This window comes from Onychostoma macrolepis, chromosome 17 (genome assembly GCF_012432095.1).
Source record: "Onychostoma macrolepis isolate SWU-2019 chromosome 17, ASM1243209v1, whole genome shotgun sequence".
NCBI lineage: Eukaryota > Metazoa > Chordata > Actinopteri > Cypriniformes > Cyprinidae > Onychostoma > Onychostoma macrolepis.
This window is the reverse complement of record NC_081171.1, coordinates 13,841,863-13,868,931: the sequence shown is the minus strand read 5'-3', so window position 1 is coordinate 13,868,931 and position 27,069 is coordinate 13,841,863. Positions and strand designations below refer to the sequence as shown.

Genomic DNA, 27,069 nt, shown 5'->3' with positions numbered 1-27,069 from the left:
GGGAGCGTTAAAGGATTTTATGCACTAGAATTTTCAGAAACTTATCTAAATGCAACAACAATGTGTTTGTAATTTTATTAGTGCGACTAAAAAGTAGTATGTCATCAGCCAAAGCTGTTCTTTTGTCACTTATTACACATGAGCAAACAGAACTGCTGGTAAAAAGGAAATACACTGACTGAAAAAATAAATACCCATCTATGGGTCAACGCCCTCAAACACCTGATTGGTCAGGACCAGACTGCAAGTTTGTAGTATCAGAGAACAATATCCTATTCAGCTGTTATAGTGCTCACTGACTCGTTCAGAAATATGAGCTAACCCTTTCCTAACATCACAGATCATTACATTAGTCATGGAAACTCTAATCAGGGACTATTACTAAACAAATGAGGGCTGAGTTTGCAAAAACATCTGCACAGTCCTTTAGCAGACCAAATCTGTCTTAAGTTTTAAAAGGCCACTTCATCAACAACTGTTCAGTCCTCCTAATGGACAATGGAGAAAGACCCGTTTTAGCTTTATGCACTTTGTACGTTGTTTTATGTGTTACTCTAAATAACAAGATATTGCAAGATTTTCTGCAAAATGAGAGGGTCCTTTATGTTTATAAAAAGAGTCTGTGGTGCATTCTCATCATCTGGCTGCTGTGGTGTAGCTGAATATCTCCAACATCCAAGAATAGATTTAGCTGTGGGCTCTGTGTGTGTGTCTCCAGCCTGACATTCAGAAGAGGGACATAAAAACATGTACATGGCAGATTGAGCTGGCATTGAGTTTATCTGAAATAAAATAAGTTTAGGTTTTTGAATATTTTACTTTATCTTAGTTGACATTTATTGTATTTTTATGGTTTTAGTTTTAGTTAAATAATAACCCTGATGTGGTCAGTTAATCGCCTGCTGGTTGAGTGATATTGTAGCTGATGTTTTTGTACCACCATCAAAAGACTGACACACTTTATTATAAATCATGTCAAGAACAAATCAAAACTGATTTGTCAATGAGCAACTCATGCTGATGTGATGGTGGGGGGAATGTGATCTTATGAGCAACATGAAAAATGACTCTCTGTAATGCATTTCATTATATTTAAACAAACCAAATCACAACCAGTATCGACATGCCAGAATTTAATAAGCTCTAATGCCGATCTAACAAGCTGGAGGAAAATTAAACATTGTGCAATTTCAGACATTAAGGGAAAAAAAAAAAATATCCAAGCATTAACCACTGATGGGGCTAAAAGAGTTCCTAAAGTAACATCCTTTCAAGTAAAAAAATTAAACATATCGTCCATACATAATTGATGCAATAATGAAGATGCATTTGAACCCCAAGAGTCAGTGCAGCTGTTTTTGTGGTGGCTGCTCTGTTTGTGCATTATTGCACACATGAGTGAGTATTTGGGTCACAGAAGACAAAGCCATCAGAGACAAATACCCCGGCCTGTACTATCACAAACAAACACACACTGATATCAGTCTTAATAATTTCCACGAAGGCCATAATATGCATTTCAAGACTTTCACTCAATGCATGATAGAGGATGACTCTTCTGCAACTCATAAAAAAGGTGCTTGTTCGCATTATAATGACAAATGGATTCAAAGAGCTTTGGTAAATAACAGACGAACACCAGCACATATGGAACGCAAACAATCTTTTAGCAGCCGTAAAATCCATTACCAGGCAAAGGAATCATGACCATGTCTGCCAGTCATTTCAGCAAATGTTACATAAGACACTGTTGTACAGACAAAGTATTGTGTGACATCTGCTGCAGGTTTCTGTAAGGTAAGTTCAGGACAGTCTCCGTCTCTCCAAGGTCAGGACACAACACAAAGGAATTATGCTACCAATCCCTCATCCTTAAATCTGCTCTTGCGTTACTGAACACAAATCAAAAGGGTTTCAGGTTCTCTCTGTCCGAGGTGACAGCTAGCCATGCAAAATGATTGTATTCAGCTGTACTCAAGTGAAACTCAGGAGCTACAGAAATATGATACAGATGAATTTCCCTCCATTGGTAGCACACACCAACTTTTTTGTGTGAGAAAAAAAATTCTTCAGGTGAAAAATGCTTTGAAGAGTCACTACCTTCTTTAACAGCAATTTCTTTTTCAGTTTGAGGGTTGAAACTGAATGGATTTCCATACAGTGTCAGTTTCACTCAGCAATAAACGTTTGACCTTAAAGGTTATTCACACTTCGCCTCAGTCCATTGATGAGCCAGTGAACTACCAACAGAAAGAGTATAAAATACCATACAATACAAAGAAACAACTCAGAGACAAGTAAAGACACAACACAGCACAGGAGGCGACCAGCACTGCCTTTCATGAACGAAATCCTGCCCTGACAAATAAGCCCCAGAGCTTAAGGAATAGCCGGGCATGATCCGACATACTCAGCACAACCAAGCTGAAGGATTCTGCTGGCCAGGCAGAGGCACAATGGTGCTGGAATTTAAAAGTTTCTTCTGTTCAATCAAATCTTGTGTTCAATGATGCCATATGATATTACAAAGCAATTCTGATGGTAATCAATGCATCTTTTGTTGTATAACTTAAAATCTTAAAAAAATAAAAAAATAAAAAATAAAATAAAGCTTGAAGTAGACCCTTCCAATAAACATATTTCTGCAGGGAATTAAAAATAATCCGGCAGGTCCACACCCTTTTAAAACTGTACAATTGAGCCTTTCAAAGCCAGGCGAGTAGGTACCAACAGCCCATATTATTGTTAGCCACCAAATCTAGGAAGTTTTCCTTATAACAACAGTAGGTAAGGACTCAGGAGATATGCCAACAGATTACTCAGATCTGAGTAATGAGATCGAAAAACTTTAGCAGGACTCATCTTGTCCAGATTGTTGTGTTATATGTGGAATCAGTGCAAGTGCACATCAATGATGACAAATGCTCAATCAGAATCAGCATGAGGGAACTACAGCTGCAGTCAGAGACACACCCTGATACTTTCACACAGGAAGTCCTTCTTGTGGCCGATGTCTCCGTGCAGACAGTTTCCTGTGTGGCAAACTGCTGCATGGGTTCATGGTGAGGGATTGCTGAACTCTACTCAACCTCACCACATTTGATTCCAGAAAAAACCCTCCCTATCCAAACAAAACATTGCGATAGAGCTGATAGAGCAGTTTCCTCTTCTAATGAAGGTCAGGGGAATATTATTAGCAAGGACTGTTAGAAACAAATCCTTGATGTATCTAATAATAGATTAAAAAACATTGTTCTGCAGCTGCACAGAAGCACAGCGTCTAAACCAGGTCTTTTGCAATGTTCCTAACTTCCTACTGAACATACAAAGTGGGGTGGGGAAATATACTGCCAATGTTACATAAGGGCATTTCAGATTAGGGCTGATTTGGGTTCTCTTGTAATCTAATTGCGATCTAATTGCGATCCAAAATTTATTAAAAGTTATTCACTTTTTTTTTTTTCTAGATAAACTCACAGCACTAAAGACATTAAATGATTAATGTTCAATCAGCTACCCTGTTGATAACCTTTGCATATAAATAGCATATTTCACAGAGCCTAAAAAGCTAAAAAAATGATATAAAATGACCAAAAGTAATGTACTTATGAATAACGATCCTTACCATTCCCAGGTCTAGAACAGCATGCAGATATTAGACAAAAGGAGAGAACGAGACACAACATATTCAGTGAGGGACTCCCAACACAGTCAGAGCGTGCCTGGACTCCCCTGTCACTATGGAGATTTAAATAAAGCTTCTTTATTCAGCCCTGGAGAATAAAGAAACGGCCCTCTCATTAACAGAGCACATGTGCAGTGAGTGACTCAATCCCTATCTATACATTCAACACATTTGATTCATTTATCACAGGTTTTATACTTAAACACATCTCAAGATAGACACTGTCATATGATGTTGCTATTCTACTACTATTCTGCTAAATGTTTCAGATGAACCTGCCCCCAAAATGCCACATAAATATAAAATAAACTGTGATTGGTTGCTTAACATGGTGGTCAGAGGGTCTCTTCCTGTCTAAGTAGGCGGTTCTTAGCCAGAATAAGATGCAAAATGGACCAAAACTCATGCTGTTTAATCTGGCTGTGCAAGATTAAGTTCCTTAGACTGCATTTTACTAAGTAATCAAGAAAAGACATTTTGGCAGAGATTACGATTCAAAAAGATTACAGCCCCAGTCCTAAACCCAGCTGGTGTTAAAGCAGCCAACATGCCTGCTGCCCGACTGACACGGTTGGTTAATTTGGGAATATTCGGCAAGGCTCATTTAGGGCCAATGTGGACTTTTTAAATCACTGACAAGTTAGTATTCGAACATAACGGCACACACACGCATTAAAGCTATTATGTAGCCACCATAAAAAGCAGATAGACAGAGAACAAAAACCAATGCTGAGGTCATTTCTAGTATAATCGCTCTCTGAATGGCTTTCTGAACACAAACGGCCCATTCAGAACAACTAAAAACAAATGCTGGATAAAATCCAAACAACACAATGAGTAAAATGTGAAATACTGCCACATTAAGGAGACTCAACCCCTGATTTCCCCTAAAAAGTATAAAAATATAAATCTACCTACTTTAACTCAATAATGGCAAAAACACCTTTTTATTTTGCTTTAAGAAGAAAAAACGCAGACCAACATGACATCATCTGAGTAAGGAAATGAACAGGATCTGTTTTTTGTTTGTTTTTTTAGTTTTAAATGAAGTAACATGGCTCTGTGATTCTAAAAGAGACTGTGTAATTCTGTTCTTCCACATGAAAGAGAATCACATGACAAAACAACACACCCACTCATGATGTCATGTTATTATATAAACAGAAAGCTGTAAATCAGCAGAGTCACCTGTAATCTGCCACTGTCTGAGGAGTACAAACGACAGGGAGCTGTCTCTAAGGGCTTAACTTTGAGAATGACAGTGTGGAAGGGAATACTTTTAATGGGATATAAGCTGCAAAAACAAGTTTAGTAAGAACTGCATTAGCGAGAGTATTTACAGCATGCTCTGTTATGGTTTGTGTTGACGTATTGTAGTATACTGAACCTGGGATTATGTTGTTGACAGCCGTGGCGATATTGATGTCTTGCAGGTGGTCAAGAGTCTCTGTGTGGAAGAGTCGGAGGGTGGAGCCGGTGCTGAAGGATATCCAGATCCCGACCCCAGCCACCACCATGTGGGACACGACCATTCCCTCTTCCTGATGGGCTTCAAACTGACGCTGTCAACATAAACACACACACACACACACACACTTTTTATAAATACACAAGCATCTAAACTCAAACATACTTCAATGCACCAGATACTAGGCTAGGCTGGACTGGAAAACACTGGCCTGACTTTGCTTGGCTTAATTTCTGGAAAAATCTGCCTGTGTAACCTACCGAACTGAGGAATGAGGTAACCCAAAAGGTCCAGAGAAGGAAAAAGATTCTGATTTGACCCACTTCACTCAGAGAGGGAGAGGATGACATTTAGATTCTGATATGCTACAGCTTGACGTCTTTGCTGGAGCAAACAAAATAACAAGGAACTGCAATGGGAAATTTAACAGGGTTTGATGAATGTGTCCCATAAGCACATCAGAACGGCCACATTATTAGACTGGATAAAAGAGAAGCAATCTGGCTCTTGCATTTCTGCACATCACAATCTGTGATTTTCATCTCATTAAAGATGAGACACCACTTTCTATTTGCATCACTAATTTCGTATTTCTTTCCAGCACACCTCTCACATATTCATCCCTCACGCTCTACCATTCCAGCCAATCGTTTAACAGGAAGCAGAGCTGTTGAAGGGTAATGAGCTTAGTGATGCTGGCTCGATAACGGGTCAGTGTGTCAGTGTCTGCGTGTCGGAGAGAGGACACATGGCTTTAATATTCTGAGATCACAGCAGGCCTTTCTGGCCCTATGTGCTGAGAGACTGAGTGAAGAAACAGAGTTTACACTCTCTTAAGATAAATTATCGACAGCTGTTAGTGGCATCACAGTATTAGGTCATAACAGTATAGACCCACACATATATTTAAACATGCAAATAATAGTCTAAAGCCTATTTCCATGCAGAACTCTTGCAATGTTCTGTTCATTTGGTTTACTGCAACAGACTTGATGAGATGAGAGTGTGGGAAAACACCTCATTTAATTATAAAGCCATTACCAAATTATCACAAATTTGACACCTAGGTATAAACAAATAATTTTAGGTTCATGTTCTGAAATGTTTATATGTTTTATAATATTAATATGCGTTTTATATTGGTGTTTCCAGTAAAATAAACTATATATATATATATATATATAAAATTGGATTTTATAGTAAAAATGGATTCTTGTAGGCTATAAGACTTTTTGCTAAACTAAAACCTGGTCATTTCAAAGCAGGTGCAGAAATGCCAAGTTCTGTCATGAAAGTCTAGATGGTGCAGGCTGATGGGTCCTGTAAACCTGTAAACGTAAACTGATGATATTCACAGCGTTAAACGACTTGGCACAAGCTGATTGGTTCTTGTTGCCTTCCCCAGCTCCACCTGTATTGATCTGCTACAGGTAATTATATATGTTACTTGCGCATCAGAAGTATCTCTTAAACACTCACAGCACCGTATCAGCATATTTATTGTTACTAGCAAGTTCCTGTACTTGCTTGCAGCAGCAGCAGCAATAATATACAACTACAGCAATAACCAACAGCAGCAGCTTAGCAGATCTATTCCGCCACGAGAGAAAAAACATTAACAAGGTCATATCGATTCCCATGCTAAAATCTTCAGAGTTATCATGATAGAAATGTGTGAAAAGTGCTGTACTACCTCCATAGTGTGTGTCTGTGTGCTGATGATGAAGATCTGCCCTCCTGATGAGGCCCAGACGTGTTCACCCACCACCAGCAGGGCTTTAACTGGCAACACCCCCAACTTCAGCACTCGGGCCCCTGACTCGACCCAGGAACCATCTGTGAGGGAGAGCAAAGACTTAAAGACAATCTGAACCTCAGATATCAATGTTTGTAAATGTACAGAGAAGATAAAGCTTGTGAACACTGAGTGTGAGAGATTTGGTGTAAGAAATTAGGTTAAAGGTTACGCATGATGTTATCACACAGAGGGTAGGGCTGATACTACATCCTGTGCTCCTCACCCACACTGTGTGTGTGGGTTTCCTGCAGAAATATAGTGACCTCACAGCATTCAGAGGGCAGAATGGAGGCGTGTTGAGTGTTTAAGTCACAAAGGCTTTATTGAAGAGAGACCTGGCAATCATCGAGGTGAAAGAACACCTCTCACAGTGGAAATACTAGTACCACTTTTTCACCCGAAAAATCTCATGCTGGAGCTGGTGTTCTGACTGGGTATCGGCAAACCTCTTTCAGGATCAGTTTTGTTGCAGTCCTTCTTTACCAGTTAAACTTTGAGAAAACATTCTGAATCTGATTCATGCAACGAACTCAAGTGTAAATATACAGTGGATAAAATCATGGCAAATCCATTAACACATTAGATATTTGTAAGTTTAAACATTTTATTTATTTATTTTCACCAAGACTACATTTAATTCATCATAAATACATTAAAAGCAGGAATATTATGATATATTATTCGAATTTAAAACATCTGTTTTTAAATAGATTTTAAAATGCAGAATTTTCAGCAAAAATGACTCCAGGCTTCAGTGTCACATGATCCTTCAGAAATGATACTAATATGCTGATTTGCTGCTAGATCAATGCTAAAAACAGTTGTGCTACTTAATATTTTGTGACATGTGATATAGAAAATTTTTAATGAGGAAAGATAAAAATGGAAAGAGAACGTAAAAAAATAAATAAAATAATTATTAAGAAGAATTACAACATGTTTAATAACATTTACACTGACCCATAATAATCTTCACAAATCACTGATAGCCTGCATCTGTTTCTGCCTGCATCTTCCCAGCCTCCAGCACACTTGAGCGGATCTTTATTCAGCTTGTTTGCCTCAAGAGGCTCTGATTACATAACACCAGCGCCTACACAACATTCCCAAACCCTCTCTCTTCGTCTCTTGCTCTGATTCAAACAGACTTGTGATGAGCAGGGTTGTAAGAGGAAATTGAAGTGTTTTAATGAAGACACATTTTAGTGATTAAATGTCAATCTTTGCATTATCACTAGAGACGTTCTGTATTCAGCTGAATGAGTAAAATGTAAACGAAGACAGACTTTGATTCAGAACACAAGTCTCATGATCTGATAATGCTACCACATGATGAAGATCTTATTGTTTTACGGGATTCATCTGGAACTGTGCAGTATTTCCGAAATGGCTCATCCTATGAGTATTACTAAATGTTAAGTATTACATTATGTGAATACTGAGAAGAGAACACTAAAACGTATTATAATACGGTTACATAAACTACTGTTTAAAGTCTGTGTTTGGAGTCTTTTGGTTCTTTATTTAATCAAAAATACAGTAAAAACAATAATATTGTTAATTTAAAATAACGCTTTACTTCTTGAATATATTTTAAAATGTAATTTATTCCTATGATGGCAAAGCTGAATTTTCACTCCAGTCTTTAGTGTCACATGAGCCTCCAAAAAATAATTCTAACATTGGGCTTTCTTACTATTATCAATCAATGTATTCTCAATGTTGAAAACAGTTGTGCTGCTTAATATTTCTGTAGAAACCAGAAAATCCTTTAAGTTCAATCAGTCAGAGTATTAAACAATATCCCTAAATTACTGACTAAATATCTGTGTCTCAGGCAGCAGAAAACTGGAGCGAGAGTGAAATGGAATATGAGCGTCCCAGAGAGAAAAACAGCTGTGGAAAGAATTAATGAGAGACGGGGAAAAATATTTTTAAACGTCTCACTTTCCTTGAGCACTTTCCAGAGCACTCCCTGCTGAAACCTGCTTAATCCAGTGTGAATTTAGGCTAGTTTATACTGGTTACTTAAACTAGTTTAGGCTAGTTTATGCTGGGTACTTAGGCTAGTTTATTCTAGTTTATGCTGGGTACTTAGGCTAGTTTAGGCTAGTTTATGCTGGTTACTTAAGCTAGTTTAGGCTAGTTTATGCTGGGTACTTAGGCTAGTTTATACTGGTTACTTAAGCTAGTTTAGGCTAGTTTATGCTGGGTACTTAGGCTAGTTTATTCTGGGTACTTAGGCTAGTTTAGGCTAGTTTATGCTGGGTACTTAAGCTAGTTTAGGCTAGTTTATACTGGTTACTTAAGCTAGTTTAGGCTAGTTTATGCTGGGTACTTAGGCTAGTTTAGGCTAGTTTATACTGGTTACTTAAGCTAGTTTAGGCTAGTTTATGCTGGGTACTGATTGGCACAGCCATGCTGTTCACCAGCAAAACTAAGCTTTGGCTGGTTGACCAAAAAAAATCTTGCTGGTTAAGCTAGTCAAGAAGCACACCAGCATCCAATACTGTTTTCTTTTCAGCAGGGATGGATGGATTACTTTTCCTAATACCAAAATAAAAATCAAACGCATTCAACCAAATCAAACCCTTATCAAGAATCAAGCAGGAATCACTGCAGAAAAAAAAAATCCTTACCATCAGCCCTGGAGTAGACGACCAGAGAACCGCTGACCAAGCCTGCATACAGACACCCACTCTTGTACACCAGACATGTGACACTGGACTTATCAGGGGAGAAGTAGTACTGCAGACGAACCTTCTTAGACCGTTGGCTGCTCTTATACACAGATATACTGAAAAATAATGCCAATTCATCAGATTAGACTCAGGTTAATATAACCCGACAATAAATCACTAGACAAACAAATAGAAGGCATCACGCTCTCCTCTTCATCTTTATGGTGTTTGTGGATGTATTGACTGATGTACACACCTGCCTTCCTCCATTCCCAGACACACAGTCGGTGTGTCACTGGCTTTTCGGTCCTCAGGCTTCACCTTGCCATTTTCCAAGGGCTCATCCAGAGGCACATACGTCATGCAGAGAATACGCGATTCCACATTAAAACACTCGGTTACTTTGGGATTTGAGTTCTGCAATGCCACAATGGAGACCTGACCCATGTGATTGGTGCAGCTGGCCACCTGAAAAGAAAGAGATGATTTCAGAATCTACATCTCACTGTTCAACAAAAACTGATTTAAGTACTAAAGTCTGAGGCTTTTTCCAAAGGTGATGTCTCAAATTGATTGGACACATGCTGAGTGCTCTTAAAGGAGTGTAGCCCATCACTGAAGGCTCTTAGGTGTCTCAGAGAGGAGAATTATTTTATGACCTTCTATATGGTAAACCCAGCATAAAAGCCTTTAATGCAACCTTACACTCACACTGCCCACACAGAACAGTGTTTAATGATGCTTTTAGAGTGCAAAAGAGCTTTCAAACGATTAAATGCCATTTTAGGTCAACAAACATACAAACACCAGACTGACAGATTCGTCCCATGTTGGACTCTAATAAGGAAGCTGAACGGATTTAATATAAAAGCATTTAAATTTAAGACCGTAAATTATCTCACCCACACACATCCGTGACCCATAACAGGCAGATCTGCAGTGCTGTCCGTGTTCACATGAGGCTCAGGGTTGTGAACTGCACACTCCACCTAACACAAATACACATTGGTTTATTAGACCATTTTTGCTATTATAAACAATAATGATAATGAGGGCGCATGATGTTTGGTTTGTCACCTTGAACTCCTGTAGTTTTGACATGACCACAGCCATCTGCTTGAGTAAGAGAGGATGATTTTGCTTCCTCATCTGATTACCATCATCTTCAGCACAAAACCAGCCTTGGATGTTGTCTTCCTCTGAAAAAACATTACATTAGTGAAGCATTCCTCAGATTCTTCAAACCAATGATATTCCCATATGTGTCCTCCTGTTGCCAGTATTATAATCCATTTGTCTGCACTGAACTTTTAGTCTGGCTCGGCTGAGCGATGATTCACACACTGAACAATATGAATCCAGCCGGCACATTTTTTTTTATGTTTTAGAAACATTTTTATTTAGAAAATATGCTGGGAACATCATATTAAGGTAAGTTTAAATGTGTTTTCAGACATTTGGGTGCTTTTAAGTCCTAGATCTCTAATCATAGAAGAGTCATAGACAAAGACAGGATATGGAGACACAGGAAATGACATACGTAGAGCCAGTTTAGCCATCTGCATATTACTGATCCAAGCTTGCTTGATAGATGGACTGAACGTGTTGAAGACTGCAGTGAAGAACGTGGGTCTACCATACCTGAAAAGTCCAAATGACAAAGTTCAGATTCTTCTCTGAAAAAGCTTTAACAAAGGAAACGATACACATTTGTCTGAATTCATTGTAAGTGCATCAGGCGGTATACAAATCTCTTGGGTAGTCTAAATATCTCAGCACAGTTCAGCTGGTCTGGAAAACTGTCAGGCAGCTGGAGAGACCGACAGGGTCCCATCCTGTTTATCAGTGACTTTGCAGGATATGATTTAATAATTGGCCAGTTTCAATACTACCGAACAGATCACAGAACCGATAACTTTTCTACTTTTCTAAAGTATTATTTTTGTTAGTATTTTATGACTTTCAAAAGGGGCTCTTAAACTTTCATTGTAGATATAATAATGACCAGAACTAAAATAGTGAGGCCATGTAATCCAGACTACTCCCACCACTAACTCAAAAAGAAAGTCAACAGCATACATTTTCCAGAAGTCAGAGTGTGTGAGAGATTTATGTTATCAGAGGGATTAGTTTGACAGCTGGGAGTCTAAAGATACTCCTATAATCCAGGCACTAAAATCCAAGCATACAGTCGCAAATAATCGGTGTATGCGTATGTTTCTGACAACTGCACACTCTAAAGCTCCTGATCCACAGGAGGAGGATAATAACCACACAAGATGGTCTTTGGGCTCTGATTAGGGACTTAAGGTCATACTTTAAGCACTGAGTTACGTAAACACAGAGACATGTCAGTTTGATCATTTAAAAGCCTGAGCTTTAAAACATTCAGGAAGACCAAACAAATCCAAATTACGGTATATTTCTGGTCCCTAATAAAAGATAATAATAATACTAAAAAGAAAATTGCAATATAATTGAAACAACACATTAACTAAGGAGTTAAGATTAATTGCAATTAAATATGTAAATACATTTATAGCCCTCGAAAAATTAAAATGATACCATTTAAAATTTTGTATCAGCAAGATTTCTTTATAAAGAAATTAATACTTTTATTCACCAATGATGCATTAAATTTATTCAAAGTGAAGTAAAGACATTTACAATGTCACAAAATAAATCTAATTTCTAACAAATGCAGTGCTTTTAAACTTTCTATTCATCAAAGAATCCTTGAAAAAAAAAAAAAAAAAAAAAAAGTATTAAGGTTTCCACAAAAATATGAATCTGTTTTCAACATTGATGATAATAAGAAATGTCGGGTCAAGTTGTGGTCACACATACTTGTCTTGTTTCCCTGGTAACTGTAGTTGTATCCTACAGCGATCAGCTGCCCGGATCTCCTCCTCTTTCTTTAAAATCAGGCGCTGGAGACCTGAAACCCAATCTTGAGCAACTGTCCCATTAACATTCTGGAAAGAGAGAGAGAGTGTAAAATGGACTTTGAGTGGTAAGAACTGTGTGCAGCCTGGTTTAAATATTGATCCTAAAGTGTTTGTGATATGAACGCCTCACCTGATAATTTCCCTTCAGACTGCTGATCATAGTGGAGATCTGGTTCACCAAACCCAGGTCATGGATCAGGTTCTGTAGGTCCTGGTAAAGCTGCCCTGGACCCATATACAACTTATCTGCAAATGAGACACAGCCGATTGAAGTTCAAACTTAAAGTAATACAAATACTTACCTTTGAACAGCTTAAATAATACCAACATCACACTGCTATTTGTTTAGTTTGGGTAAATTAAAATTTCCTGTCTTCACTAGCATTAAGGATTACAGCTGAAACTGAATCATATTATACAGTGAATCATTAAAAGCTGGTTCAGATGAGCCATTATGAGACTTTGCTGTCTGTTTCCCAAATACTGCCCCACACAATAGATTGCTTTGTGCTGCTCTGCTCTTCCAAGATAAAGAGAGAGAGAGACAGAAATGTTGAGTAGAGCGTGAGAGGAAAAGGAGATAGAGAGAATGAGAGAGAAAAGGAGCAAGAATGTATTTTCTTCTAGTCAGAGCTGAAGTAAAATGTGAGTCTCTCTCTCACACACACACACACACACACACACACATGGATACACTAAAAAGAAACATGGCTCAGAAGGCAGAGTCAGCCATATAAGATCACGCACTGTCTGCAATTGGCTGCAATTGTGTGTTTTTGTTTAGTTGCATCAGGTTCTGCAAGTATACAACATTAATCCTTGGTAAAAAGGTTGTTTTATTCTCTAGAGTCAAAGTTTTATAAAAGAGGACAAAACTTTGCTGCCCTTGTGCATAATTTCATAAAGACCCGTTATTGTTAACTCAATTTAAAACAACTAAAAACAATTTCAGTCACTGAATTTAAAATGTAACTTAAACGTAACTTAAAGATTAGAAAGGCTGCCTTGGCAACTAACTGAAATAAGTTTAAGTACTAATATTACTAAAACTAAAACAAAAATTAAAGCTATAAAGTATATAAAAACAATAAAAGTACTAAAATATAAATTTAAATAAAAAAGAAAACTATGAAAATATAAAAATAAAAGCCAATATTAATAATTACTGTAATAGTATATAAATTACTAAAATAACACTGACAAATGCCAAGGTGGTACTTCAGCACTTCACAAAGTCTTACACACTTACTAACTAAACTAGAAAATTTATACACTCTTAAGGTTCAGCAAAATTGATAAATGTAAAATGGTACTCTGGAACTTCTCCATAACCTTTTCACAGCATCCGCAACAGTGACATCACCTCCCCTCCTGGTAGCTTTATTCTTCATGGTTAATTAGATTTGGAAAAGTAAAATGAGAGAGAAGAAAGAAAGAAAGAAAGAGGCTGGGAATGCAAGAGCTCTTGATTCAGTGCTCTAGTTTGAACCAGAGCAGCTCTTGCACACAGACTGTGTTCTCAGTAACCATAGAGACAACGCCAGTCTTTTTCAAATGACTGAAAAGTGATTTTTCTACCTTCAAGCATTAGTAGAAAGGCACAGAGAGTCCAGCATGTTTCATTTGTGTCTAAAACTGTAAAAGCTTAAACAAGCACCCAATTGACACCTACAGTGTGGGTTTTTGCATAATATCTTGTAAAATCCCACTGGAGTCCTTTCTTTTGTCACCTCAGCTGTGCTGAATAGAGCACACGCAATGAAACAGGAAAAACAGTCTTTCCTCTTTTGTTCAGCATTGTGAGTCAGTGTGACCTGTTCTCTCCAAACCGCAAAAACAGAGCAGACAGCCTCCACGGGGAGAAAAGACGTCCTCAACGGCAGACGATTTTGAAAAGAAATGTTGCGTCATTAGGGGTCAAGCACTGAAGGGCTGTTTTATTATTATTCTGTGTTTTCTGCACTGGAGTCTCAGGCAGCTGCAATAACTGCAGAATCCAAAAGATACATGTATGCAAGTCAGCACAACATTATAAATATTCGTCAAGCATTACAATAAAACCCATATTTACAGGTAGGTAGGACAGCAGCAATTTTTAAAACAACCCTCTGACTAAAATCCCTGAGGAAACAGGCAATCCACTAAAACAGATGACTTTTAGCGGACTAGCACAGCACTCAGCAAACACTACAAAGCGTCCTGCTTTGCTTGGTATAATGAAGAGAGATGTTGTGTGTCTAACTTCCGTGATTTAAGCAGAAAGCTTGCAAGTTCTCTCTCTTACCTCTTCCTCTCCCTATCCCCATCTCTCTCTATAGTTTTCTGTCTTTGCAGTTTCTCCTGACATGTTTCCATCAATGATTAATTTTTAAGATGTCACATTAAAAGCCAGACTTCAATCATGATTCTGTCAGACATGTCAAAACGTCTGGGACACTGGAAAAGCACGGTGAATGATCACTGATCACATTTTCCATTCAACAGCATGGAATAATCTATGACATCTTTATCTGGATCTGACCATATTTCTTTCTGAATAAGTACGAGTCCTTTAAATATCTCTGCACATTTAAAAACAGCACAAGTGCATTGTTGCTTAAGGGTGGTGCAGAATGAATATCTCTCTAAGCACTTCCTCCTATTGCTACAATCACTTGGCTATGTTAAGTTGTTTGATTATTTTTCAAATCAAGCTGACATTTCTATCCAAAACAACCTCAAGCACAATATCTACAGCTATTCCTTCTGGGAAAGCCTCATTCGAGGACATAGTTGTGGTCTGGGTAGTAATCTCTGTAATTCATGGCCCAACCAGTGCTTGAATGTGAAAAGTTTGGGTTTTCAACCCAGAACCTGAACCACCATTTGACCTTGACCTCCAGTAATACACGAAAATGAGTTCTAGCACCAAGATTCAGTCAGACTTTGACTTAGCTCCAGAAATTTGGCACAAGGTAGATGTGTTTGCATAAATATTTTTGTATGTATAAGGAACTTACTAGGTTTAGCATTAATGACGACTTTATCTCCTGAGTGCGAGGGGGGAAATCGGGAGTCACCCATCTCCTCGCTGGAGCCAAACTCTACGACCTCAACGAAACTCAAAGGAACGCTCCACTTGAGCAGGAAGCGCTGTCCTGAGGGAACACCTTCACCTCCAGCTCCCACATTCACACCATCCTGAGAGGGGCTGAAGGAGAGAAAAGCTAGTTTAATCAGACAGAAGAGGGATTTATGTGGAGGAAGAAGGTTTTACAGTAAAGATGTAGAAATTAAAAGGTTTTCTGGAGTGATGTTGGAGTGATCAATGGATGTGTGTCATACCGCTGGTTGGGGGTGGCACACATGAGAACATCATTCAGAAGAAAGACTCGTCGTTCTTTTGTCTTAATGATCTCCCCGCGATCATTATAAACTGTTTCCACAACGTCATCAGAACGAATCAGATAACGGCTGCCGCTGCTCAGCAGCTGAGAGACAGAGATAGAGATAGAGAGAGAGAGAAATGGAGAGAGAAGCAGAAACAGCAATTAAAGGACTGAGCTGGGAATTAAAAATTTAAGGGTCCTACTTTGTTACAGTCATTCTTCAGTTGATCCTGGACACACACACACTTTTGCCCAAATCGGTCTGAGGGTTGATTTCAGGAAATAATTGGAAAGTAAAACATGCTAAAAACATAAGCATCTACTTATTACATCATTGCAAAATATTGATAATATTCTATTATTAGCTAAAGCAGGCCATAAAATCTAAACTTAATTTAGAGTTAAAAAACAAAACACACACACACACACCTATCATTCCACATGAAAGAGAAAGAAGACACAGAGTGCAAAGTTTAGCAAAATATATCAAAGCCCCAGATGGTGTGGAGCGTTCAAGCTGGTTCTGTTTACAGGATTGGCTCAGTACTGACTTCATATCAGCGACAGCAGGGCTTCACTAAAATCAGACACACTCTGGGTTTATCCGCACTATGTGAAACTTTCAAAATGTCAAATAACAAATTAGATGAAACACCCACACACATATACACATTCATGCACTTTTTTGAGGTGTACTACTGTGATCAATCAGAGGACAGGTTCTCACACCACGTCTAGGAGCAGAGGGGCTGCAGTACCTTGTTGAGGTAATGTTCATTCATAGCCTTAGCGATGTGTCTGATCTCACAGCGCTGATCTGCCTCTCTTTTCCTCTCATTTAATTTTTCGGCAAGCGTTTCCAGTTCAGTGAGAGCCATCTGAAGTGGAAGACGGTCGGGATGACCCACCGGCGTGTTTTTTAGCATGTCCTACAGAAAAGATAATGGATGTTAGCCTGTGAAAAGTACATCAACAGAAAAACTGAATAAATAAAAATCTAAGCATCTATGAAACAGTTCTGCCTCATGTGAGTTCATGAACTACATGAAAGTGACTCTCCACATCAGAGTGACTGTTGATGTGATGGGGATCAGAAAGAAAGAGGCGCCCTCTTCTGGAGATGTCAAAATATTTTTAAAATTTTTAAAATATGCTGGAGCATGTGTTTTTTTAATACTAACATAATTGAAAGTCTGTGTATGAGTGTGTGTGAGAGAGAAGACATACTTGCAGCAGCAGTATAAACTGAGGGAACCGCTGAATAGGCTTCATCATCAGTCCATAGAGGGTCAGACGGTCTTTAGTGGTCTCCTGACGATGCTATACACAAACAGAATCAGCAAAGCTCAAGAATGAATTATGAACAAAAACATACACTACTGTTCAAAAGTCTGGGATTTAGATCACCAAAGCCTTGAAACTTATTTTTGTGAATTACGTAACAGAACAGAGCAGAACTGGTCGACATGTAATTACTGCACCACAGGAATATTCTGGACTCTTTTGGGATGTCTCACCTTGAGGAAGTCAAGGAAACAGGGTTTAGCGGCACATGCCTTACGCACCACTCCCATCGCCAAGCTGAAGTTATTCACATATTCACTGTAAGCGTCCAACACCATGGACTTGGAAAACTGCAGAAGAGACAGAAAGAGAGGTGACTGCACTGATATGACAGTGGAAACCATGAATCTTTATGAACTACAGTTTCTACTGTTGCAGATAAATTTCACACACACACACACACACACACACACCTCACAACAGCTGGTTACGGGTGGAGAAGGTTTGTACATGTAGAAACTCAGATAAAGGGTGTGGTGTGTGATTAAAAGTTCAGGAGTTTAGACAGGGCATAGAGGCGCAATATTAATACACTTCTTTTTACATAGAAAAATATATAAATGTGATAAAATTTTGACTAAAAAAAAAAAAAATCTATGAGATGATCAGTGTTGTAAACTTTCACACGTCAGAGCTCCCACAACAAATCAATTCAGTCATAAAATCAGTTCTCTCACCGATGCTACAAACACGTCTCCGATCATTTCCAGCTCATCCCAGTCGGACACACGGCTGGCCAGTGCCATCTGGAAAAGGGCGTGGCACTGCAGGATCTCCCGAATCCGATGAAACATCACCTTGCGCTTGCGGTCACTCAGTAACCGAGGCTCAATCTCAGCCAGCGGCTTCTCATATTGCTGTTGTGTGTAAAGCACGTAAAAAGAATTTACATTATTGGATAATTAATGTGTGCAGAAACTAAAATAAAGGTTTTACATTATAATGCATTTAAAAAACAAATTTACACTGCAATGTAAACCAGAGCAGAAATAAAATAGTAAAAACCTCTAAAATTCTCTTCAGAGCTTCCAGATAATTCTTCTCACTCTCTAGAATCATCTCCAGAATGCATCTCCTCATCACCTGTTTACATGTTCATGCACACACAAAAACACACACTCAGAAAATGTATGCATTTATTTTAAATAAATTACTTCGTTCACTACTCTTCAAAAGTTTAGAATCAATAAAATTTTGTGGTTTTTGAGTCTCTTTTACTCAACAAGGCATGTATATGATCAAAAATACAGTAAAAACAACAACATTGTGAAATATTACAATTTAAACTAACTTTATTTCTTCTATTTTAATATATTTTAAAATGTAATCTATTCCTTGAAGGCAAAGTTGAATTTTCAGCATCATTACTCCAGTCTTCAGTGTCACGTGATCCTTCAGAAAGGATCTGCTTAAGAAAGAAAATTTTCTTCCTATTATTAGAGTTGAAAACAGTTGTGCTGCTTAATATTTCTGTGGAAACCATGATTTATTTTTTTCAGGATTATCTGATAAATAAGACAGTTCAAAAAACTGCATTTGCAATTTAAATATTTAATAATGCAAAATTCTTAAAATGTCACTTTTAAATAATACATGCTTGCAGAAAAAATATTAATAAAAAAAAATACTGATCCCAAACTTTTGAACAGTAGTGTATATCCAAAAAACCCTTATCAAAAGTTGTTTAAAAGTAAAAAAATAAAGGCTCAGAAAAGGTAGATAAGGCTGTGTACCTGGTGTTGAGAGAGCCCGTCAGGTGCAGGTCCCAGCACTGGGTCCACATTAAAACACTCCACCTCGATGAACAGATCTGACTCTTCATCAAAGCAGCTGGGTTTCTTCTCTAAGGAAATAATGATGAATCAAATGAATTAAACAGGAGACAATCATTTGCGAATGAATTAACCCGGAAGATGTACTACTGTGTTCTTACCATGACAGAGAGATCTGGTGCGGATGAAAGATCGTCCCTTTCTCACTGCGGCTTTGGTTTTCTGCAGACCATCTTTAGTCCCATCTTTGGCTGCTTTTACGAGCCGCTGCATCTGTAGCACATGCAACATCATTCAGCAGTGAGTTCTGAACTACAATCACTTAAAATAACAAGGGGGAATTCACTAAAAATGAGATTAGATTATAACTGTTCCTAAAAAAATATGCAAATCAAGTAACAGTACACAAAAACTCTACAAAGAAATCTCAACAAAACATGCATCCAAACACAAGGATCGATCGACACTGACACCAGATGAGTAAAATGAACATGAAGACTGATGGATAAATAAGAGTAACAGCGACTGCAACTGCAGCTCCGCAACTGCAAATCTGCAGAACTCAACAGATTTTTCCAAAAGTAGCCCCATTATACCAATATTTAATACATGTTGTGCCCTGCTGTGGCAGTCACTGAATGGCAAAATTGTATACCAACAATGTTTTCAAACACAGAATGACATGCGAAGCCTGAGGATGAATGAGAGGTAAAATTGTGTACAACATTCACTCTCCACAGATGACAACAGCTACATCTATGGAGACACAAACAGATGTTTAGTGGGGATGACGGAGGTCTGGGGGTTAAACAGAGGAAGCCCACCACCAGGATGACTAGCACAGAGAAGAAAGAGCTCCTCCAGAGATGGAGAGCTGTCAGTCAGGCTGACATACACATTCTTGTTCTTTTACCTTTTGCTCATGTTTGTGTTTGAGCTGCTGTAGCTCTACTGTTCCCACTGTGTTTGCCATGAGATCTCGCATCTTTTTCTCATAGTGCTCTTTCAAACGCGTCAGATCTTCAGACAGCTGAACGGAGGGCAGAGAACGAGTTACTGCACACAGCCGCCATCACTCCTTCACTCCCTCATTCTGTTCAGAATCTACCTAATGTAATATACCTAATGTTTATATGGCATGCTGTTGCTTACCATTCACTGAAAATAAAATTCCAAAATTAAGAATCAAATGAATTCTGAAATAATTCTTAAATACACGATTACTTATTTATATAACATTACATAAAGATTGTGCAAGCATAGTGAGGCATGAGACAAAATTATTGCCGATTACAAATGATGGCATGCCACAGATATGATTCTGAAATATTACTTTTAAAAAAAACAACAAAAAAAAAAACTTTTCCTTAAAAATTCCCTGAACGCATTTCATTTTGAGCACTTCCTCACAAACGTATCTTAAACCTCACACACACACACACACACTCTTAAACAAACTCCCATAAATCCCTCTCTTAAAAATTATGACTAGAAATTTGTTCTGCCAGTTTAGAAATAAACAAATGCCTTGGCCAGACTTTGAAATAAACACACACACACAGTATTCACTCAAATAAACCTCTTCTACTAAATCAGTGCCTACACACACAAACAAGACCAAAACCATTACAAGCAGAATTAAGTCTTTTCCCGTTTTTAAATATTAGTGTGGGCAAATGTGAAAAACCAATGATCCAGGCATCAGATCTCATTACACTGACACACACACACACTCTAAACCTCTATTACACTGCATCTCCGCTGTTCAAGCCACAGAAACAGCAGAGGAAAAAAGAAGAGAGAAATAATGAGAGCGACAGTAGCAGTATGAATACATACATGTGTTTTCTTGCTGGGTGCACGGCCCCTGACAAAGGCATCAGGGAGGCCGTTCTCTCCATGTCCATTCTCTGTGTCACTGGCTTCCTCGTAGCTCTCAAACTCACTGGAGCTCCAGCCATTGTCCAGAGAGCTGCTGCCGCCCTCTTCCCCGAACTCAACATCATCATAGATCATCTCATCTGGGTCTGACATGCACACAGTTTTCACATTATTCAAAAACAGCCCCCATTCTATCCCTCATGAGCTGTAACATCAGAGCTGTCAGTCACATGACACTGTCTTATTGCTGAGCAGGCAAATTTTACTCTCAGTTTTCATATCGCTCACATTTTCATAGCCAGTCTACAGGGGTGGAAAAATAATTGCTTTATAGACGCATCAGTTCTCTAAAACAACTCTGGATCAATCAACTAATCTGAATTTGAATGCAATTATTAATAACCGTAGTTTTTAAAACCACATGCAGGATAAAACGGATACAAAATGTGCAATGTGGTGTGCAATCCCAACATGAACTTTCAACTGTTAGCTGGAAGGTAAATAAACATGAAGAAATACATCATGCAATAAAGACTAGATGAACACACCTGTAGTTGATCCAGAGTTCTCTCTTGGTACATCATCATAAATCACTTCATCTGGACCTAAAATAAATAGAAACATGCCAACAAACACAAATGGTTCAAATTCTCATGTCCAACCAAACAAAAGCAGTGCAGTGGGTCTCAGAGTGTGTGTTAACGAATCCTCTGAAGGAGGCTTAGCAGTTCTTCAGGCGAGAAGGAAGGAAATGTCTGAGATTGTCTTCAGAAAGAGGAAACAGCTAAACGAGGCAAACAAGGCTTCATACATACATTCACATGTACTGTAAATCTAAACATTTTATCAGCCTAGCAAAATGCTGAGAACTTACTCTCCATCCAGGCCGTGTTTGCTGGGTCTGACACCCACTTAGTAAGAGCATCTTCCTCCCTGATGACTGGACACTCTTCACTGAAAACACTGAAGATGCCACTTGGGATTAATATTCATAAACACCTCCCTTTAAAATATCCATCTTTGTTGGCACGAGAACATGAAGTCCAAACTACTTTGTACGTGAGCATACAAACACAAAACCTCCACACAAAAATAGAGGAAAAATCCCCTAAAAGTCTGTGCGGTCTCACTCACCTGTCCACTGGAGTATTTCCTGCTCCCACCACAGTCACTGCAGGACACAGCAAACCAATTGATGCATTAACAGAATAGCACCAATAAACACATTCAAATAAAATTCTTAAAATCACATAATGGTGAGTTCAGACCATGTCAAAACCAAAAATGTGCAGGTTTACAGCTTGAACACCATTACACCACAAGGGGACAGTAATGTGCTGAGTGTGTTAACATTTACACTGCATAATTTCCATTTTTCAAAATATAATACTTTTGATAATACTACTGCTTTATTGACGTGCCAGTTTTAAAGCGGCTTTAAAAAACAGCTACTAATTATGATGTTAGAAATGGTTTTGTAAAAAGGTGTATACATTTGAGAATACTCATGTAAAATGTAGTTAACATTCAGGCTACGGTTACATTTTAGAGAAAACAGGAAATCTCATCACAGCCAAAGCCACAGCTAAAATTATCCCCAACTTCCTCATGGCAAAACTTCAGAAAAAGAAGAGACAGAGCGCATGAGAGAAATGAGGTGAGAGCAAGGAAAGTAAAAAGAGAGAGGATATGTATGGTGATGGTGAACCCCTATTCCAACCAGACAAATGGAGAGAATAAATGAAATGGAAACAGGTGGGAATAATCTCTCTTTTACCATCTTCATCCATAGAGAAGTGTCGGATGATAACTGGGGTGGTGTAGGTTGGTGGGATCACCGGCACATTTGAGGGCGTTGCATAACCACAGGGCACTGGCACTGAATACCCAGAGGGCAACCCAGGGCTACTAGGTACATCCTGAATGTCTCTTTCACTCTCATTGGCTGGGGGAGAGGAGGGAGGGCCGCTTTGCTCTGACAGCAGCTGCTGCTGGATAGGGGCGATGTCAATCACAGAGTAGGGGCAGACTTTGAGCTTGGAGTGGGACGCAGAGGTGGTAACCACACCGGCACCTCTGTTCACTATTGATCAGAAAGTACAGTGACTTATCAGGAAAGTCTGACACTGTAAGTCTTGTAGGAAAGTGAAAATTGCATTTCCATTAGAAAACACACAGAAATCCGTTTATGCAGCTATTCTAGTGAATAATCTTTGTTAATTCATATTATCTTATATGGGAGGGATTCCTGATACAAATAACTGAAGATCACCTAGATTAACAGTTAGAGAGAAAGAGAAAAGACTGAAGGAGAGAAAGAGACAGATGTAACTTCAGAAACCATGCAAGAATTTAAAAAAGCAATTGGACATAGTGGGCTGCCACCAAAATGGCTGTAGATTTGATTTCCAGTCAGTTACACACAAATCCGTTGTAGTGGATTAATAAATCATTGTAGTCACCATAAACCATCACAACGAAATACTGTAGAGCAGGGGTTTTCAACGATTTTGTTGGCAAGGACGCCCAAATATAATGGTCCACTATGAGAGATTCCTTCAATTTATTTATTTATTAATTTATTTATTTATTTACTTACACACACACACACACACACACACACACACACACACAAAATTTGATCCCCTGCTGATTTTGTACGTCTGCCCACTGACAAAGAAATTACCAGTCTATAATTTTAATGGCATTTCAGAAAGTTATAAATTGATTTGCATTTTAATGAGTCAAATAAGTATTTGATCCCTGATCAATTAGCAAGATTTCTGGCTCCCAGGTGTCTTTTATACAGGTAACGAGCTGAGATTAGGAGCACTCTCTTAAAGGGAGTGCTCCTAATCTCAGTTTGTTACCTGTATAAAAGACAACCTGTCCACAGAAGCAATCAATCAATCAGATTCCAAACTCTACATCATGGCCAACACCAAAGAGCTGTCCAAGGATGTCAGGGACAAGATTGTAGACCTACACAAGGCTGGAATGGGCCACAAGACCATCGCCAAGCAGCTTGGTGAGAAGGTGACAACAGTTGGTGCGATTATTCGCAAATGGAAGAAACACAAAATAACTGTCAATCTCCCTCGGTCTGGGGCTCCATGAAAGATCTCACCTCGTGGAGTTTCAATGGATTACGAGAACGGTGAAGAATCAGCCCAGAACTACACGGGAGGATCTTGTCAATGATCTCAAGGCAGCTGGGACCACAGTCACCAAGAAAACAACTGGTAACTCACTACCCCGTGAAGGACTGAAATCCTGCATCACCTGCAAGGTCCCCCTGCTCAAGAAAGCACATGTACAGGCCCATCTGAAGTTTGCCAATGATTCAGAGGAGAACTGGGTGAAAGTGTTGTGGTCAGATGAGACCAAAAATCAAGTTCTTTGGCATCAACTGAACTCACCGTGTTTGGAGGAGGAAGAGTGCTGCAAGAACACCATCCCCACCGTCAAACATGGAGGTGAAAACATTGTGCTTTGGGGGGTTTTTGAAATGCGTTTTTCTGGATTTTTTGTTGTTATTCTGTCTCTCACTGTTCAAATAAACCTACCATTAAAATTATAGACTGATCGTTTCTTTGTCAGTGGGCAAACGTACAAAATCAGCAGGGGATCAAATAATTTTTCCCCCCGCTGTACACACACGTACACACGTATGTATGTGTGTGTGTGTGTGTATGCATGTATGTGTGTATATATATATATCTCATACATGCATATACACAAGACCTTCGTTCATCTTTGGAACACAAATGAAGATATTTTTGATGAAATCTGAGAGCTTTTTGACCCTGCATAGGCAGCAACACAACTACCACGTTCAAGGCCCAGAAAGGTAGTAAGGACATTGTTAAAATAGTCCATGTGACATCAGTGGTCCAACAGTAATGTTATGAAGTTACGAGAACACTTTCTGTGTGCAAAGACTTTATTCAACAATTTCTTCTCTACCATGTCAATCTTCGACGCGTGTTCATAAGAGTACCACGACGCATGCGTGTGGTGCTGCTAACGCAGGAGCCAGTGTTCTGACATAGAACCTGGATTTCACTGCTCCTTGTTTTCAATGTGTCACGGTACTCTCATGAACGCGTGTCGAAGACTGACACAGAAGAGAAGAAATTGTTTAATAAAGTCGTTATTTTTGTTTTGGTTGAACAACTGATGTCACATGGACCATTTTAAAGATGTCCTTACTACCTTGCTGGGCCTTGTACATGTCAGTTGTGTTGCTGTCTATGCAGGATCAGAAGATAAACAGAGGTCTGTGCACAGGAAAAGGGTGATTTACAGGTCTTACGGGTTTGGAACGACATTAAGGTGAGTAATTAATGGTAATTTTTGGGTGAACTATCCCTTTGAATTGAAGCATATCTGAGATTAAGACTTTTAAGAAATAATTCATCTTAATATCAGTGCTTACATGTAAACTTACCGTCCTGCTCGCTGTCAACAGCAGCTCCTGTAGCGCCCTCTGATGGTGGAGGAGGGTCTCTGTGCTGGCGTTCTACTGCATTCTGACAAAGCTCTATGGGAGGAGGGGGTAGATCAAACTGTGGGAAGGGTGCATGAGCCAAAGGGCTGTTATTAGTGGGGCAGTCCTGAGGTGGAGGGGGTAGATCAGCTTCTGCGGTGAGCAAGTTCTCTGGGTTTGGACTTGTTCCATTTACGGGTGCGTCCCCGGCTGCTGATGAGCAGGGTGGAGGCATGAAGATTCCCTCAGGTTCAGGGGGTGGCCGATCTGCCTCGGGGGCTTCATCACCACTGTCGTCAAACTCAAACTTCTCACCTTCCTCTTCATCATTCAACACTAAACAGAGAGAGAAAGAGATAGAAGTGTTTTGCTGTTTCCATTGCATAGTTTTTACTGATGTTGAGTATGGTATAAACTATAAAGAAAATTAGATAGTCTGTGAATGGAGTATTTTGCGGTTGAGTTTTTTCCCGCCTTCCTCTCTGCCCACCCAGTGTTCACAAAGACACATGTTCAGATTTTTAAGTGCAAATTCTAATTTTAGGTTATGTACAAGAACCCTTTTCTCAAAATGCCTCCAAGGAGTTACACATGGCACAAAGTTGTAAGGGAACAGTGAAACAAAACCAAACACCAAAACTGGGGTACAGGAAGCACACATATGCTGAAAGGAAACAGGGTCAAAACAGCACACTGCTTATTTTCCACAGGGCTGAAGTGCCAAAGAGGAAACATGGGACACTGGGACCAGAGAACAAAAGACAGAGAAAAATAACTAAAATTCAAATACATTGATCAAAGATTTCTCACTCATGTGGTTTGGATTGTACATTACAGGCTGCCATTGCAAAACAGGCTACACTAATTCTTCTAAATTTGCATTTTTGTGTAAGATTAAACAGTCATTCAGGTTTAGAACAGCATGAAGGTGAGTAAATGACAGAATTTTCATTTTTGGGTGAACTGTCCCTTTAAGGAAAACTTTGTCTAAGTCTGAATCTGTCTTTAATGATCCTACATCAGCAAAAAACTGAAAAACCGAATGGCAGCCTTACAGTATGGATGAAAGACATCCAAGAATGGAGGAACGGGGAATAAGAGAAGAGACAGGGAGGGAGCCCTTGTCGGTGTGAGGCCATTATGAAGCAAACACTTGGCAGTTCACGGATTCTCTTGACCCAGTGACTCACTCTTTAGAAATGCGAGTAATGTGAGAGTCCTTTTCCTCCATTCAGCTCTGGATCCCCCTGTCCAATCTCAGCCTCCCTCGCAGGGCTGAAGTGCACACAGTGGCCATTATACTAGACTACAGTAATTAAGCCTGTTACAGAGTTTTACAGACAGTTTATTTACAAAACAAGACTGCATATGCAGACAGTAACCTCTCTAAACCACTCAAATTCATTACATGGAGTCTTAAATAATGTTTGTTTTTCCTCTCACAGGGATAATGAGAGGAGTGGTAAAACTGAAAGACTCTGGACCTCTGCCCAGGAAACCATGTTTCCGCTGACGGAAACGGTTATCTCTTAAAGTCGATAAATCCACCGTGGCGCGCTGTTACGAGGTTGCTCACTGGAATAGCAGAGATTCCAAACATAGTGAAAACACGCTGTCCTCCCACTTCAGATTGCA

At 39.1% G+C, this 27,069-nt stretch overlaps 1 protein-coding gene across 6 annotated transcripts in view; it reads right to left on the bottom strand.

The window, feature by feature from the left end:
* Window positions 1–27,069, bottom strand: part of arhgef10 (Rho guanine nucleotide exchange factor (GEF) 10) — a 39,972-nt gene that overhangs the window by 3,628 nt on the left and 9,275 nt on the right. For 3 of the 6 annotated variants that reach the window (XM_058749354.1, XM_058749356.1, XM_058749355.1), the window contains exons 3-27: window positions 25,384–25,770; window positions 22,723–23,028; window positions 22,080–22,116; window positions 21,820–21,908; window positions 21,494–21,550; window positions 20,904–21,091; window positions 19,978–20,094; window positions 19,226–19,337; window positions 19,026–19,135; window positions 18,298–18,375; window positions 17,970–18,149; window positions 17,466–17,582; window positions 17,176–17,268; window positions 16,707–16,877; window positions 15,905–16,050; window positions 15,580–15,770; window positions 12,711–12,826; window positions 12,480–12,607; window positions 11,173–11,273; window positions 10,710–10,831; window positions 10,535–10,621; window positions 9,889–10,100; window positions 9,591–9,748; window positions 6,847–6,989; window positions 5,073–5,247 (exon numbers count right to left, since the gene is read on the bottom strand). In XM_058749354.1, the coding sequence (XP_058605337.1) occupies window positions 5,073–5,247; window positions 6,847–6,989; window positions 9,591–9,748; window positions 9,889–10,100; window positions 10,535–10,621; window positions 10,710–10,831; window positions 11,173–11,273; window positions 12,480–12,607; window positions 12,711–12,826; window positions 15,580–15,770; window positions 15,905–16,050; window positions 16,707–16,877; window positions 17,176–17,268; window positions 17,466–17,582; window positions 17,970–18,149; window positions 18,298–18,375; window positions 19,026–19,135; window positions 19,226–19,337; window positions 19,978–20,094; window positions 20,904–21,091; window positions 21,494–21,550; window positions 21,820–21,908; window positions 22,080–22,116; window positions 22,723–23,028; window positions 25,384–25,770 (3,621 nt within the window). The remainder of the gene's footprint in view (window positions 1–5,072; window positions 5,248–6,846; window positions 6,990–9,590; window positions 9,749–9,888; window positions 10,101–10,534; window positions 10,622–10,709; window positions 10,832–11,172; window positions 11,274–12,479; window positions 12,608–12,710; window positions 12,827–15,579; window positions 15,771–15,904; window positions 16,051–16,706; window positions 16,878–17,175; window positions 17,269–17,465; window positions 17,583–17,969; window positions 18,150–18,297; window positions 18,376–19,025; window positions 19,136–19,225; window positions 19,338–19,977; window positions 20,095–20,903; window positions 21,092–21,493; window positions 21,551–21,819; window positions 21,909–22,079; window positions 22,117–22,722; window positions 23,029–25,383; window positions 25,771–27,069) is intronic. The other 3 variants (XM_058749357.1, XM_058749358.1, XM_058749359.1) reach the window with 3 other exon arrangements.